The sequence below is a fragment of the Otolemur garnettii genome, unplaced genomic scaffold, assembly GCF_000181295.1.
Source record: "Otolemur garnettii isolate 467f Iridium unplaced genomic scaffold, OtoGar3 scaffold00002, whole genome shotgun sequence".
NCBI classification, from domain to species: Eukaryota; Metazoa; Chordata; class Mammalia; order Primates; family Galagidae; genus Otolemur; species Otolemur garnettii.
Window position 1 is genome coordinate 14,515,384 of NW_003852397.1, and position 15,003 is coordinate 14,530,386.

Consider the following 15,003-nt stretch of genomic DNA (forward strand, 5'->3'; position numbering starts at 1 on the left):
TTTTCTCATAACGCTTTGTGGGTTTTTTTGAGACAAAGTCTTGCTCTGTTGCCCCGGCCAGAGCACGGTGGCATCATCATATCTCATAGCAACGTCAAATTCCTGGGTTTAAGTAATCCTCCTGCACCAGCCTCCTGAGTAGCTGGGATTATACTAAGCTAATTTTCTATTTTTAGTACAGATGGGGTCTTGATTTTGCTCAGGCTGGTCTCTAATTCCTCATAAAATCCTCTTGCCTTGGCCTCCCAAAGTGCTAGGATACAGGCATGAGCCACTGTGCCTGGCCTTATAACACTTACTATAGACTTATCGCTTTGCTGCTCTTAATGTTTCTGTCTCTCTTCCCAATAAAATAGTAACATCTCAAAGACAACATTTTATTCACCTTTGTATTACTCAGAGTCTAGCACAGTACCTGGCATGCAATAGATTTTTAATGAGTATGTATTGAATAAATGAACAAATGAATAAACAGATCTGAAAATCGTTCTACCTACTTTCTTGTGACCTTTTCCTGTGTGCCATATCCTGTTCTCTTCCCCCCCTTCCCCACCTCACTCCCCATTTCTGTTTTGTTAGTGTGTATAATAAACAGATTTCATAGAATCTATATATACCAGTGTATGCTTGGTTCCAAGTACCCCTTACTACTGCTGGCAGCCCTATGTGTCTGACCAGTTGGCTTCACACCCATAATAGCAGCATTAAGACTGAGATAGTTCTGGTCCTGCTGTTGCTTGAATGACCTGGCAGCATTTTTGATAGCCAGCTTTTGTAGCCATGTAAGTCTCTTGTAAGTAATCCAGTAGATTTCTGTCTGAACCTAGCTTAGTTTTCATCCACGTGGGTCATGTCTACACAGGGACTCATATACCTCAATCTTGAGTCTCCTTAAGTCAACAATATGCTACCATATTGCTATTTACTTTTCTGTGTGCTTTCCATCCTAACTTTCCATTAGGTATATAAGGAGAATGCTGGAAATCATAGTTTTTTTCTTTTTAAACCTTTCTAAATTCCTAACACACATGCCCAGAGTATATACACTGTATTCACTGAATAAAAGAACGAGTTGAATCCTACACTGAAAGCGCTTCTGATACCCTGAAGGTTGCTCTTCTCAACCTTCATTGGTTGAGTCAACCTACATTTATGTTATTTTTCCCTTTGTTTTTCCCAATAACTCATTTTTATTCCCTCATACGTCTATATGGTCTAAGAAGGAAAAACTTTAATGTGTGTCTTGAAGGGTGATAACTGATAATCCCTAAGAGGACCAAACACACCTGCAGTTCAACAAGGTTCAAATTTTCCCCTAATTGTATATTAAATAACCTCACCATTTCCTTAGATTTTAAGGAAAAGAAAGTCTTACCCAGCCTTAGCAACACTGATGGTTTGCTGCTCCATTGCCTCGTGGATACTGGTTCTATCATGCTCCTTGAGGCTATTAAACTCATCAATACAGCAGAGGCCTGCATCCGCCAGCACCAACGCCCCAGCCTCCAAATTCCACTCTCCTGAGTCTTTGACAGCAGTTACCGTCAGACCTGAGGACACGAGAAAGCTGTGTCAGCTTTTCTTTTCAAAAACATATCTTATACGTATGAGGGGAAAGAAATGCCTACATTTTAAAAAGAAGGGCATAGAATACAGGCTTTTACTTGCTATCTACCAAGCATGGATGCCATCAGGACCAGTGTTTCCTGTATCCATTCATTAGAAGGCCTTACAAGCTCCTACATTCTGAAAAACTAAGCTGTGTTATCTAGTATTTTATAGCAATCAGAAGTCCCCAAACTTTCTGTCTCTCCTTGTAAATTCCAGACTACTCTAAATTTTCAGAAGGAGCAAACAGATCTCCAGAGACCTTATGCAAAGAGGTTCTGTACTGTATACTGTTACAGAGAAAGAACCAATGATATAGAACATTAGTTATTACAGCCCAGTGATGGATACAAAAAGTTCGCTTCCCAGTACAGCACGAAAGAGGAGGATGTTTTCATATGTCAATTTTGATTTTTCCCTTACAACAGTCAACAAAGCAGAGTGCTTAAAAGCAAAGGCTTTGGAGTCAACAAGACTTGAACATTGAACCTATCATTCTGGCTATTCGATTGTCAGTTTTCTTAATATACACAAGAGGCCTTAATCTATTAACCTATAAAGGGGGGTAACAATAGAAAATACAGATTCTTGGTTATAGCTAAAGCTCATCAAAAGGTGTATGATATATAATGAGCACTTATAATAACTATTGTTGATAAAAACAGATAAACCTCTACCAGACTGACCAAGAAAAAGAAGAGGAGACACAAGTTACAAATGTCAGGAATGAAAGCAGGAACATACTATAGCTGCTACAATGAGATAATAATAAGGAAATACTACGAAGAACTCTACGCCATAAGCTTGATAATGTAGGTGAAATAGCCAATTTTTTTGACATGTTCAAACTTCTAAAGTTTATCATAAAAAGAAATAACTTGCACATTCTGTATTTATTTTGAAAACTAAATAAATATCAAACATCTTCTGATACAGAAATCTGCAGACTAAGATAACTTCGTGGTGAATTCTCCCAAACACTTAAGGAAAAAATAAGAACAGTTCTACAAAATTTTTCAATACAGAACAGAAAGCATTTCCAAGCTCACTTAAAGAAGCTAGCATTATCATGTTCTTAAATCAGACAAACATATTAAAAGAAAACTATGGATCAGTATCTGAGGAGAAGTCACATGTATTTCTTACTTTTAGTACTGTGCGTATACCATAGCGGTCCCATAAAATTATAAAGGAGCTGAAAAATTCCTATCACCTAGTGATACTGTAGCCATAACAATATAGGACAACCCATTACTCATGTTTTCCTGGTGATGTCAGTATAAACATGCTGTACAGGGCTACAGATTATAGCATATAGCCCGGGTGTGTAATAAGCTATGCCATCTAGCAGAGTAAGTGCACTCATTGATAATCACACAACAAAATCACCTAAGACATGTTTCTTAGAATATATCCTCGTCATTAATGAATGCATGACTATACATTGTCAAACACAAAACATTCTAATACCGTAATGGCAGTGGGTAAATAAATTATATTCTCTAGGAAAAAGAGTCAAATGTAAAACTATCAACTAAATCTACAATAATTTGTTAAGGGTTACAAATTATAAAAAAAGAAAGGAAAGTGTGACTTCTTTAAACATAAACATAAAATGTCAGAGGAGGGAGAAGTATAAAGTTTGTATACGTAAACAAAATTGTTATCAACTTAAAATAGCTTATGTTTTCTGCAAGCCTCAGAGTAACTTCAAAGCAAAAACCTGTAATAAATATGCCAAAGATAAAAGGAAAAGATCCAAATCATACCATGATAGAAAGTTATCAAATCACAAAGGAAGAAAGAAAAAAAGAACAAAAGATTTACATAATCAAAAACCAATTAACAAAATGCCACAAAGAAGTCTTTACCTAACAATAATTACTCTAATGTAAATGGATTAAATTCTCCAATGGAAAGGAATTTAAAAATGAATGAACTATGCTTCCAACTTAAATGGAAAATTAAAATCCAAATTAAATCCAAAGTAAGCAGAAAAAATAATTAGAATAGAAATTAATGAAATTAGAAACAAGAAATCAATAAGAGAAAATTAATAAAACCAAAAGCTCATTCCTGAAAAAGATCAATAAAATTTGTAAGCCTCCGGCCACAACAACTAATATCAAAAATGAAAGAGGGAACATCACTACACATGCTATGGACCTTATTGGACAGTAGAGGAATATTATAAACAACTCTAAACCCACAAACTTGTTAAGTTGGATGGAAATGGACAAATTCCCTGAAAGACATAACTCATTGAAACTCACACAAAGAGAAAGAGATAATCTAAACAGGTCTGTCTCTACTGATGATATTGAAATAACAATAACTTTCCAAAAAAGAAAGCACCAGGACCAGATGGGTTCTCTGATGAACTTCACTATCCATTTAAGAAAGAAATTATATGAATTCTCTGTAATCTCTTTCAGAAGACAAAATTAGAAGAAATTCTTTCCAGCTAATTCTGTAAGGCCAATATTATCTTAAATAACAAAACCAAAGACATAAGAAAACTATAGATCAGTATCTCTTATGAACACAAATGAATATCCTCAACAAAGTATTAGCAAATTTAATCCAACAATGATAAAAAGAATTGTATACCATGACCACATGGGATTTATACTAGGTATGCACGGTTGGAATAAATAATCAAAAATCAATTATATAAATACAACAATGCATCATATTATCAACAGTCTAACAAAGAAAAATTACATGATATCAGCAAAGACAGAAAAAACATTTGACAAAATCCAATAGCCATTTATGATAAAAACTCTCAGAAAACTATGATCGGAGGGTAATTTCTTCAGTTTTATAACAAATATTTATTTAAAAAAAAAACCTGTACCTAATATCTTAAAAATATCTAAAAACTTAAAAGTTTTCCCATTAAGATCAGGAACAAGGCAAAAATGTCCCCTCTCACCATTGCTTTTCAACATTACACTAGAACTCCTAGCTAAAGCAATAAGACAAGAAAAGGAAATAAAAGGTATCCAGATTGGAAAGGAAGAAATAAAACTATCTTTGTGTTTGCCAATAACATGATCATCTACATAGAATAAGTAAACAAACTTGACAAAAATAATCCTGGAAAGAATATGTGATTATAACAAGCGATCATAGCTGAAGATTTATATGTAAAAGTTAATTAGTTTCCTATATATCCAGATTGAACAAGTTGAATGTAAAATTAAAAATACATTATCATTTATATACATTAATGTTCCCAAAATAAAATATTTAAGTATAAGTAAACAAAATATGTGCAAAGATTATATAAGAAAAACTGCAAAGCTCTGATAAAAGTTTCAAAGAGGAACTAAATAAATGAAAATATATTCCATATTCATGAATAGGGAGATTTAAAATTATCAAGCAATCAGTTTTTCACAATGTGATCTAGAGATTCAATGAAATCCCAAAGTCTCAGCAAATTATTGTGTGGATACGTACAAACTGATTCTTTTTATATGGAGAGGCAAATGATCTAGTGTAGTCGATTCGATATTGATGGAGAAGAACCAAGTTGAAGGACTGAGATCACCCAACTTCAAGACTCTCTATAAAGATACAGTATGTATATGGCTTAGTGGGTAGGATGTCGGCCCCCTATACCGAGGGTGCAGAGTTCAAACCTGGCCCTGGCCAATCTGCAACAAAAAATAGCCAGCTGTTGTAGCAGGTGCCTGTAGCCCCAGCTACTCGGGAGGCTGAGGCAAGAGAATCATGTAAGCCCAGGAGTTGGAGTCTTGCTGTGATGCCAGAGAACTCTATTGAGGGTGACAAAATGAGACTCTGTCTCAAAAAAAAAAAAAAAGATACAGTATGTAATCAAATATGTATCAGTGAACAAACAAACAGTTCAAGGGGACAAAATACAGAGCCCAGAAATAGACCTACATAAATATAATCAACTGATACGTGACAAAAGATCAAAGATAATACCATAGAGCAAAAATAGTCTTTTCAACAGGTAATGTTGGAAAAACTAGACAATCTTGAGGAAAAAAAAAAAAGAATCTAGAAACAGACCATATACCTTTTACAAAAAGTAACCAAAATCTATTGTAGACCTAAGTGTAAAACAACACAACTATAAAACTCCTAGAAAATAATGTAGGAGAAAATCTAGGTGACCTTAAGTAAGGTGATGACTTTTTATGTAAAACACCAAAGGCATTACCCACAAAAGAAACAACTGATAAGTGGCATTTCATTAAAATTAAAAACTTCTGTGAAACACACCATGAATGGAATGGGAAGATAAGCCACAGACTGGGAGAAAATATTTGCAAAAGACTATCTAATAAAGGACTTCTACACAAAATATACAAAAAAGTCTTAAAACTCAACAGTAAGCAAACAAACAGTTAATTTAAAAATGGGCAAAAGATTGAACACATACCTTACTGAGGAAGACACACAGATGAACACCACCAAGTGATGAGGAGCATGAGAGCAACAGGAGCTCCCATTCACTGCTGCTGGGAATACAAAACAGCATTGCTACTCTGGAAGATAATTTGGCAGCCTCTCATAAAACTAAATACATGCTTACTATACGATCTTGCCATCATGCTCCTTTTACCCAAAGGAGTTAAAACTTCTACGTACATAAAAACTAGCTCACAGGCTCGGCAGGCTCAGCGCCTGTGGCTCAAGTGGCTAAGGCACCAGCCACATAAGGTGGCGGGTTCGAATCCAGCCCAGGCCCGCCAAAACAACGACGGCTGCAACCAAAAAGTAGCCAGGCTTTGTGGCGCGCGCCTGTGGTCCCAGCTACTTGGGAGGCGGAGGCAGGAGACTCGCTTGAGCCCAGGAGTTGGAGGTTGCTGTGAGCTGTGATGCCACAGCACCCTACCCAGGGGGATAGCTTGAGGCTCTGTCTCAAAAACAAACAAACAAACAAACAAAAAAACTAGCTCACAGATGTTTATAGAAGCTTTAATTAAAACTGCCCAAAACTTGGAAGCAACCCTCTTGTCCCTTCCACAGGTGAATGGATAAACTGCAATACATCAGACAATGAATATCATTCATTACTGAAAAGAAGTGAGCTACAAGTTCTGACAATTAAGTTCATGAACTTGCCTCCAGGCACTGACACTGCCAGAACTGTACAAACAACTCAGTAAGGTTTCATAACCTGGGTATATCAGTGTCTCACAGCTGTGTTCATGTCAGCGTGTGGCAGGGTCTTTCTGAGTGGTGTTCATTATTGTAGCAGTGTGTTTTTGTGAACCACTGCGAGAATATTGGAATCTAAATTAGAGCAACAAGCCAACATTAACTTTCTTGTTAAACTTGCCAAGAGTAGAAGTAAAATCAGGGATAAGTTAATCCAAGTTTATGAAGATAATGCCATGAAGAAAATGGCAGTGTACAAATGGATTAAATGCTTTTCTGAGGGATGAGAACATCACTGATGAAGAGAGGTCAGGGAGGCCAGTAATAAGTGGAACTGATGGAAACATTGCAAAAATTCATCAAATTGTGCATCAAAATCATTATGTACTACGAGAAGCATGGCAGACCAAGTAAACATTGATAGAGAAACAGGAAAATCTTAACTGAAAATTTTGGTATGAGAAAGGTGTGGCTCTTGTATCTCAATGCACCAGATCACAAGGTACCATCTGCAAGGGAATTTTGGCCAATAAATAAAAAACCATATTGGAACACCCTCCCTACTTGCCTGAAACGACCCCCAGTGACTTTTTAGATATTAAGATGAAATTCAGGATTCCCAGGGTAATACAACATCAGCTTTGATGGTCATTCCAGAAAAAGAGTTCCAAAATTGCTCTGAAGGGTGGACTAGACACTGGCATTAGTGCATAGCCTCCCAAGGGGAGGACTTCATAGGTGACGATAGTGATACTCAGCCATAAGTTACGCTAACACTTTCTCAGACCTCGTATCAAGTCATGAAAAGATATGGAATAACCTTAAAGACATTAGTAAGTAAAGGAGGCCAATCCAAATGACTATACATACATACATATATATAAATTCCAACTATATTACATTCTTAAAAATGCAAAACTATGGAGATTGCAAAAAGAGCAGTGGTTACCAGGGGTTAAAGACAGGGATAAACAGGTAGAGCACAACTATTCTGTATGATAGTATAATGGTGGCTATACGTCATTATATATTTGTACAACACCAAGAATGAATCCTAATGTCAACTATGGAGTTTGGTGACGGTGACATGCCAAAGTCAGTTCACTGGTTATCACAAATGTACCACTCTGGAATGGATAGTGGGGGAAGCTTTGTGTGTGTTGGAGGTGGGATTTAAAGAGGAATATAGGAATTCTGCACGTTATGTTCAATTTTGTGAATCTAAAACTCATCTAAAAAACAAATTTTATTAATTAAAGAAAAAATATTGTGAACTGGAGTTGGGCAAAGATTTGTTACAAATGACAACAAAAACATAGTATGCGAAGAAAAATTCTAAGTTGATATTCATCAAAATTAAGAATGTTCTTCCAAAGACAATGTTAAGGGAATGTGAAAGACACGGACATACTGAGAGGAACTGCTTGTAAATCTTCTGTCTGATAAAGGACTTGAATGTAGAATGTATAAAAAACCCGTAAAACTCAGAAAGAAGTAAACAAAAAGAAAACCCAATCAAAAAAGGGGGCAAGAGATTTAAACTATCCTTTCATCAAGAAAATATACAATGGCAAATAAGTACATGAAAAGACGTTCAACATGTCCTCTCTCCGAATCAGGGCAGGACTTTGTGTGCCTTGACTCACAGAGTAGGGAGAAAGTGATGCTGTGTAATCTTCAAGGCTACATCATTAAAGTGCCCAGCACTCTTTACCTAGTTTTCTTGAAACGCTGGATCTTAGAACCCAGCCTCTATGTTGTGAAGAAGTCCAAGCAACACACAGAGAGGTCTGCTGGACAAAAAGTGAGGCCCAAGGACACAGCTTTGGGTGAGCTCCCAACCTGCAGCCAGCACCAGTGTGCCAGCCATGTGAGTGACTTACTTTGAAAGTGGATCCTTCAGCCTCCAGTTGAGCTGCCACAGCTGATACAGCTGATGCATGAGGAACAGAGAAAACCTGTCCCAGCTGAGCCCTGCCTAAACTGCAGAGTTGTAAACAAAATAAGCTGCTAACTTTTGGAGTGGTTTGTAACTCAGGACTACATAACCTACCCAAAACCAATAAAAGAAAGATGGACAACCTAATACAAAAATGGAGAAGAGATTTAAACAGGTATTTCACAAAAGGGGAACTCCTATCTGTCAATAAACACATGAAGAGTGTTCAACCTCATAATGAGGGAAATTAAAATTAAAATCACACTGCGATACCATTACACACCCATAGGCCTGGCTAATATTTAAATATCTGACAATGAACATATTGGCAAGGTTGTGGCAAGTTTGCAAAGCAAACTCTCACATACTGCTAATGGGTGATGACTAATTATGATTACTTTGGAAAAAAGTTTGACAATATCCACAAAAATTGCAATTAATTTCTTCAGAAATTTCATAGCTAAGTCTACTCCATACAGAAATGTGTGATCATGTACACTAGGAGACAAATAGATATGAGAACACTCATAATAAAATTCGTCGTAATAATTAGCCCAGAAACAACTGAGAAGTTCAACAAGAACAGATAAACTGCAGTATATTCATGACGCTACAGAATAATGCAATAGGAACCAACGTACTGTCCTCGTTAGTATAGTGAAAAAAATAAATATTAAAACATAATACTGACAAGAAATACATACTCTACAATTTCATTAATATAAAGTAAAAAAAAAAAACAGGCCAAGCAGCCTGAGTGTAGTGGCTTATGTCTGTAATCCTACCACTCCAGGAGGCCAAGACAGTTACATTGCTTAAGCTCAGGAGTTCAACATCAGCCTGAGCAAAAGTGAGACGCCATCTCTAATAAATAGAAAAACTAGCTGGGTGTCATGGCAGGAGCCTATAGTCCTAATTACTTAGGAGGCTAAGGCAAGAGGATCACTTGAGTTTGAGGTTGCTGTGAGCTATGATGACACCACGGCACTCTACCCAGGGTGACAGAGTAAGACTCTGTCTCAAAAAAAAAAAAAAATGGAAAAGAAACCAGGCCAGCCACAATGGCTCATGCCTAATCCTAGCACTTCAGAAGGCTGAGGTAGGAGGAGTACTTGAGTCCAAGACAGGCCTAAGCAACAGCGAGACCCTGTCTCTACAAAAACAAAAACCAAAAACCAATTAGTTGGGTGTAGCAGCATGCAGCTATAGTTCCAGCTACCTGGGAGGCTGAGGTAGAAGAATCCTTTTAGTTCACATGTTTGAGGTTGCTGTGAGCTATGATCACACCACTGCCCTACATCTAGAGCAACAGAGTGAGACCCCCATCTCCAAAACAAAATGAAACAAAACAAACCCCCCCCCCAAAAAAAAAAAATCAAACCAGTGCTAATAGTGTAACAGACCTACCCTACCCTACCAGACCTACCCTACTGGTAGTCTTCTTTCAGGTTGAAACGAAAGGACACTAAGATAGGACACTCAGATCCAAGTGAAGAAATAAAAAGCATCAGTAAAGATAAATACTGATATGTAGGCAAATATGAAACACAGTATAAATGAACTTTTGTTTATAACTCCTATCAAATTTTTTAAAAAGTTACATAAACAAAAAATCATAAAACAGGTTGATTAGCTTATAATATACAAAGATGTAATTTATCTGACAATAATAACACAAATGAAGATAAAAGAAACAGAATTATACTGCAACAAATTTTTATTCACTAGTAAAATTAAAATGGAATTAATCTGAACAAGATTGCTTTAAATCAAGATGTTGGTTATAACCCCCAAAGTAGCCATTAGGAAAATAAAAGCATATACAGTATAAGAAACAAAAAGGTCATTAAGATGATACATTATCTTAGTACAGTTGTACCTAGAATCAAAAACCTTAAAAAAATTATACATTAGAAAATACATATTTAATACAAAAGAAGGCACTAATGGAGGAATACAGAAACAAAGAGCATGTAAGATAGAAATTGGTAGAATGGAGGGACAAAAAAAAAAAGACCTGATCCAACTATGTGTTGTCTACAGAGATACACTTTAGACTTAGAGGCACAAATAGGTTGAAAATGAAAGAATGTAACAAAAATATTTCATTTGAATGGTAACCAAAAGAGGATTCAAGTAGCTACTCTAATATCAGAAAAAATATCTGAATATAATCTTAAAAATAGGTTAATGCAAGAATAGCATTCACAAGCAAAGATATAATCACACTAGACTCTGTACTGCATAGACAACATCTGGAGCTCGGCATCTGGAGTCAGCAAACAAACTATGATCTCTCGACAAAATCTGGCCCAGCCACCTGTTTTTGGAAATATAATTTTATTGGAACACAATCATGCTTACTTTTACACACACACACACTGTCTACAGCTGGTTTCACAGTACAAGGTAGCATAAGTAGCTCCGATATTATGTGGCCACCAAATCTAAAATATTTATATCTGGTTTTTTACAGGAAAAGAATGCCAACTCTTGATCTAAAGTATTATGTCTCTGGTGAGACATCAGATTTTAAAAGAAATACTAATTTAAAAAGGGGTAATGAGATACTGAAGAACATTGAAATAATAATAGGACATTTAAAGAATAGTTTACAATATGAAGTATATTTACCCCGAAAAAAAAAGCTTATAGAGAATAGATATTATTTTTATATGCTCAGAGTATTATTCCACAGGAACAGGAATTAGATAAATTTGGAGCAGCTTCAAAAGAAATAACTGAGACTAACATGTACAAGTTTACAAGAAACTGTGTTTAAAAATAAATGAGCTGCCTTACTGAGCTTTTCATCAAAGTACCATTTAAATAAAGGTGGAATGTCCACTTATCAGAGATAGTATGAAAAGGTGTTTATACAAGAATGGGCAACCACCTAAAGGACTAAAAGGAACTAAAAATCCTTTCCAACTCTGTTAATCTTAGTACGAGAGGCCTTTCAACCTATTATCTGAAATCTATAGCAAAGATAATTAAAAACTTAAGACACATTAAGTACTTCTCACTTTTACTAATTCCTTGAATTTCAAAGACAGAGAACAATACTTTCTGTGTCTTTACTTTTGTCTTTTGAGAAGAAAAGGGAAAGAAATATTTTTAGTTGTTGTGGTTGCAGTTTGGCAGGGGCCAGGTCTGCAACTGCCACCCTTGGTATATGGAGCCAGCGCCCTACTCACTGAGCCACAGGTGCCGCCTGGAAAAAAATACTTTTAATGACTAAAAGGTGATTATATTTAAGTTGTCTTTCTTTTTAAACTTTGAGTTTTAGTACTGGAATAGGAAGGGCTGTAGAAGTCAACCAAGCAGCAAAGGGCAAGTCTCAATTCCTTCTGCCTTCTTATTGTTCGACAATTCAGCAAGCATTTATAGTTAATATTAAAGTACAGTAGTTTCCCCACCCCCACCCCCACCCCCCATTCACCAGGAATTTGTTCCAAGATCACCAGTAGATGCCTGAAACTGGGTGGTACTGAACCCTGCATAAACCATTTTTCCTCTACATGTATACCTATTACAAAGTTTAACTTATAAACTAGGCCCAGTAAGAAATTAACAACAATAATAAAAAATTATAATTAGTATAATAAAAGTCATGTCTTTTATTTTACCATGGTCTCTCTGTCCAAAACATCTGATTATACTGTACTCACCTATTTTCAGATAGTAATTGATTGTGGGAATCTGAAACCATGAAAAAGTAAAAAACCTTGAATGGTAGGGGGAGGACTGCTGTGTGTGCTAAAAAAGTAATAAGCACAATGCACTCAAGTACTGTGTTGGCCAAGGATTAAATGTAATTGTATAATAATGTTTAATTACATACCTTCACTTCCCTGAGCCCCACCCATTTCAATCCTGCTTCCCTCCCCACCCCGATAATAAGCACGCTTCCTTCCTCCAGGAGGCTTTCCTTTCCATTTCCCAAGTAGCACCGACTTACACATACCCTTTTAAAAACGTGTAACTGTCAGAGTAGGTCATTATACATGAGAAATATTTTATCTTTTGCAGGACAAAACCGAGATTGTTCAGTCAAGAGTTTGGTAATTTTGGCAGGCAAATTATCAAAGAATAACAATAGCATTCATCTTCCTGTGGCTTGTGTGTATCCTAAGGTCATAATCAGTGGGTCAATGTGTGGAACTAATTGTTTAAATATTACATTTTCTCCATTAGGACATGGAAGTTGTACCTTATTCTAATTAAGTTTCCTTAAAAACGTTAAAGGGGAATACTGGGCACCAGAGGTTACTGGCAAACCAGAACTTAGAGCTGGGCTCAGAACAACTGAAGAGTTTTGCTTCTAGAATAGCACTGTGAGGTGCTCCATGGACACAATCCTCAGTCGACTCAGCATTAACTAGTGAAAATTATTCTAAAAACCCAACCTGAATTGTTCCAAGGGTATACAGTAAAGGAAAGGACATTTACTCACAGAAATCTGAAACGTGGTAATGGAGTCTATGACACTTAAATCCTGAGCTGCTTTCTTCCTCCCTCCTATCCCCTTGCTCAGGTGGATGGAGGCGTCACCCCAGGTGTGTCCTGGCCAAGAAAAGGAACTTCCTTTTAGCTCCTAATCAAGGGATAAGGTATCTCACCAGGAGGGATAGACAGCATTTCTTATCCTCTCCAACTCTGGCACCCATAGGCTAAATTCCTGATGAGTGTAGCCTAAAGGTTCAGGACTTTCCTTTTTCCACCCAATCCCAACCCACAGAGCAGAGGGTCTATGCCAGGTGTAACAGGCCAAGCATACTGGGAGTCCCAATTACCTTCAAGCCAGTTCACTCATAAGGTCAAGGTTCCATGCTAGAAAAGGCAAAGCCAGGTCAGCTGTAGTGGCTCACGCCTATAATCCTATTTTTGCCCTAGCACTCTGGAAGGTGGAGATGAGTGGACTGCTTGAGCTCAGTTCAAAAGCAGTGTGAGCAAAAGTGAGAGCCCATCTCAACTAAAAATAGAAAAAATCAGCTACGCCTGGCGGATTGCATGGGCCCAAAAGTTTGAGGTTGCTGTGAGCTATAATGATGCCACGGCACCCAATCCCAGGGCAAAAAAAAAAAAAAAAAAAAAAAAAAGGAAAATAAAAAAGGCAGAGCCAATATGAGCAGAGCCACCAATCCCACTCAGCGCCCAGAAAAGTGGCTCAGAGGTGACAAGGGATGAGCTAGTCCACTAAAACAGAGACCTCTGAGTGTCTCACCAAAATAAACTGACTTTATTTGGAACAGAGTGTAGGGAAGATCAAGCCTAACAGAGATTTGGGGAGCAAACAATAAAAACAAGACTAGTAGCTCTATGATAGCAATAAAATGAGCTAAACTAAAGGCCAGCAAGTTTACCATAGAGAACCAAGAAAAGAGACAGCTAAGAAAAGCCCTCCTGCGATCAGATCAAACTCAAGTACCGGACTCAAAAACTACCCCTGCCCAGATTTAATTGGACCGGAGTGCTAAGTAATTTATACCCCAGAGCATTGTCAGCAATAATAGAGCGTTATCAACAATTAGTGGAGCCTAACAGCTGAGTGTGGTACCAGGCAGGGCAGATAGCTCACTGGAGAGATCAAGGACAGCGGCAAAGCTGCTAAAGCCATTCTCATCCTATACGTGTAACAGACTGTACCCTCAGAGGGGTAACAGCACTGTGAGGAGACACAGATGTCACTGAATAGTGAAATTATTAGACAAGTAAACGAGCAAAGAACAATAAAAAAGAAAAGCCCCAGAGAGGGGAGAGAGGGATGAATATAAAGGAATCAAGACAATATATTGGTTAAAATACTCAGTTCTAAACAAAAATTATAAGGCTTGCAAGTAACAGGAAAATACGGCCCACACATAGGGAGAAAAAACAGACAAAAGAAACTTCCTAGGAGAGGGCTTAGATGTTAGATGTAACAGGCAAAAAACACTGGACTCATGCCTGTAATCCCTGCATTTTGAGAGGTCAAGGTGGGAGGACTGGTTGAACCCAGGAGTTCAAGATCAGCCTAGGCAATATAGTAAGACCCCATCTCTACAAAAATTAAAAAATTAGCCAGGTGAGGTGGTGTCCATCTATAGTCATTGCTACTCAGGAGGCTTTGCCAGGAGAATTGCTTGAACCCAGGGGTTTGAAGCTGGAGTGAGTAATGGTGGGGCCACTGCACTCTAGTGTGGGTGACAGAATGAGACCCTATCTCTTAAAAGAAAAAAAATAGGCAAAGACTTTAAAGTTTGGTGAACCAGTATCTTGCCACCTAAAATCTGCACTCCTCATTAAAGTAGCCATGATACCATTATAAATAC

The 15,003-nt window shown here is 37.2% G+C and overlaps 1 protein-coding gene across 1 annotated transcript in view; it reads right to left on the reverse strand.

The window, feature by feature from the left end:
* MCM9 (minichromosome maintenance 9 homologous recombination repair factor) overlaps positions 1–15,003 on the reverse strand; it is a 99,180-nt gene that overhangs the window by 31,645 nt on the left and 52,532 nt on the right. The window contains exon 8 of the mRNA XM_003781629.3: positions 1,376–1,550. Within this exon, the coding sequence (XP_003781677.1) occupies positions 1,376–1,550 (175 nt within the window). The remainder of the gene's footprint in view (positions 1–1,375; positions 1,551–15,003) is intronic.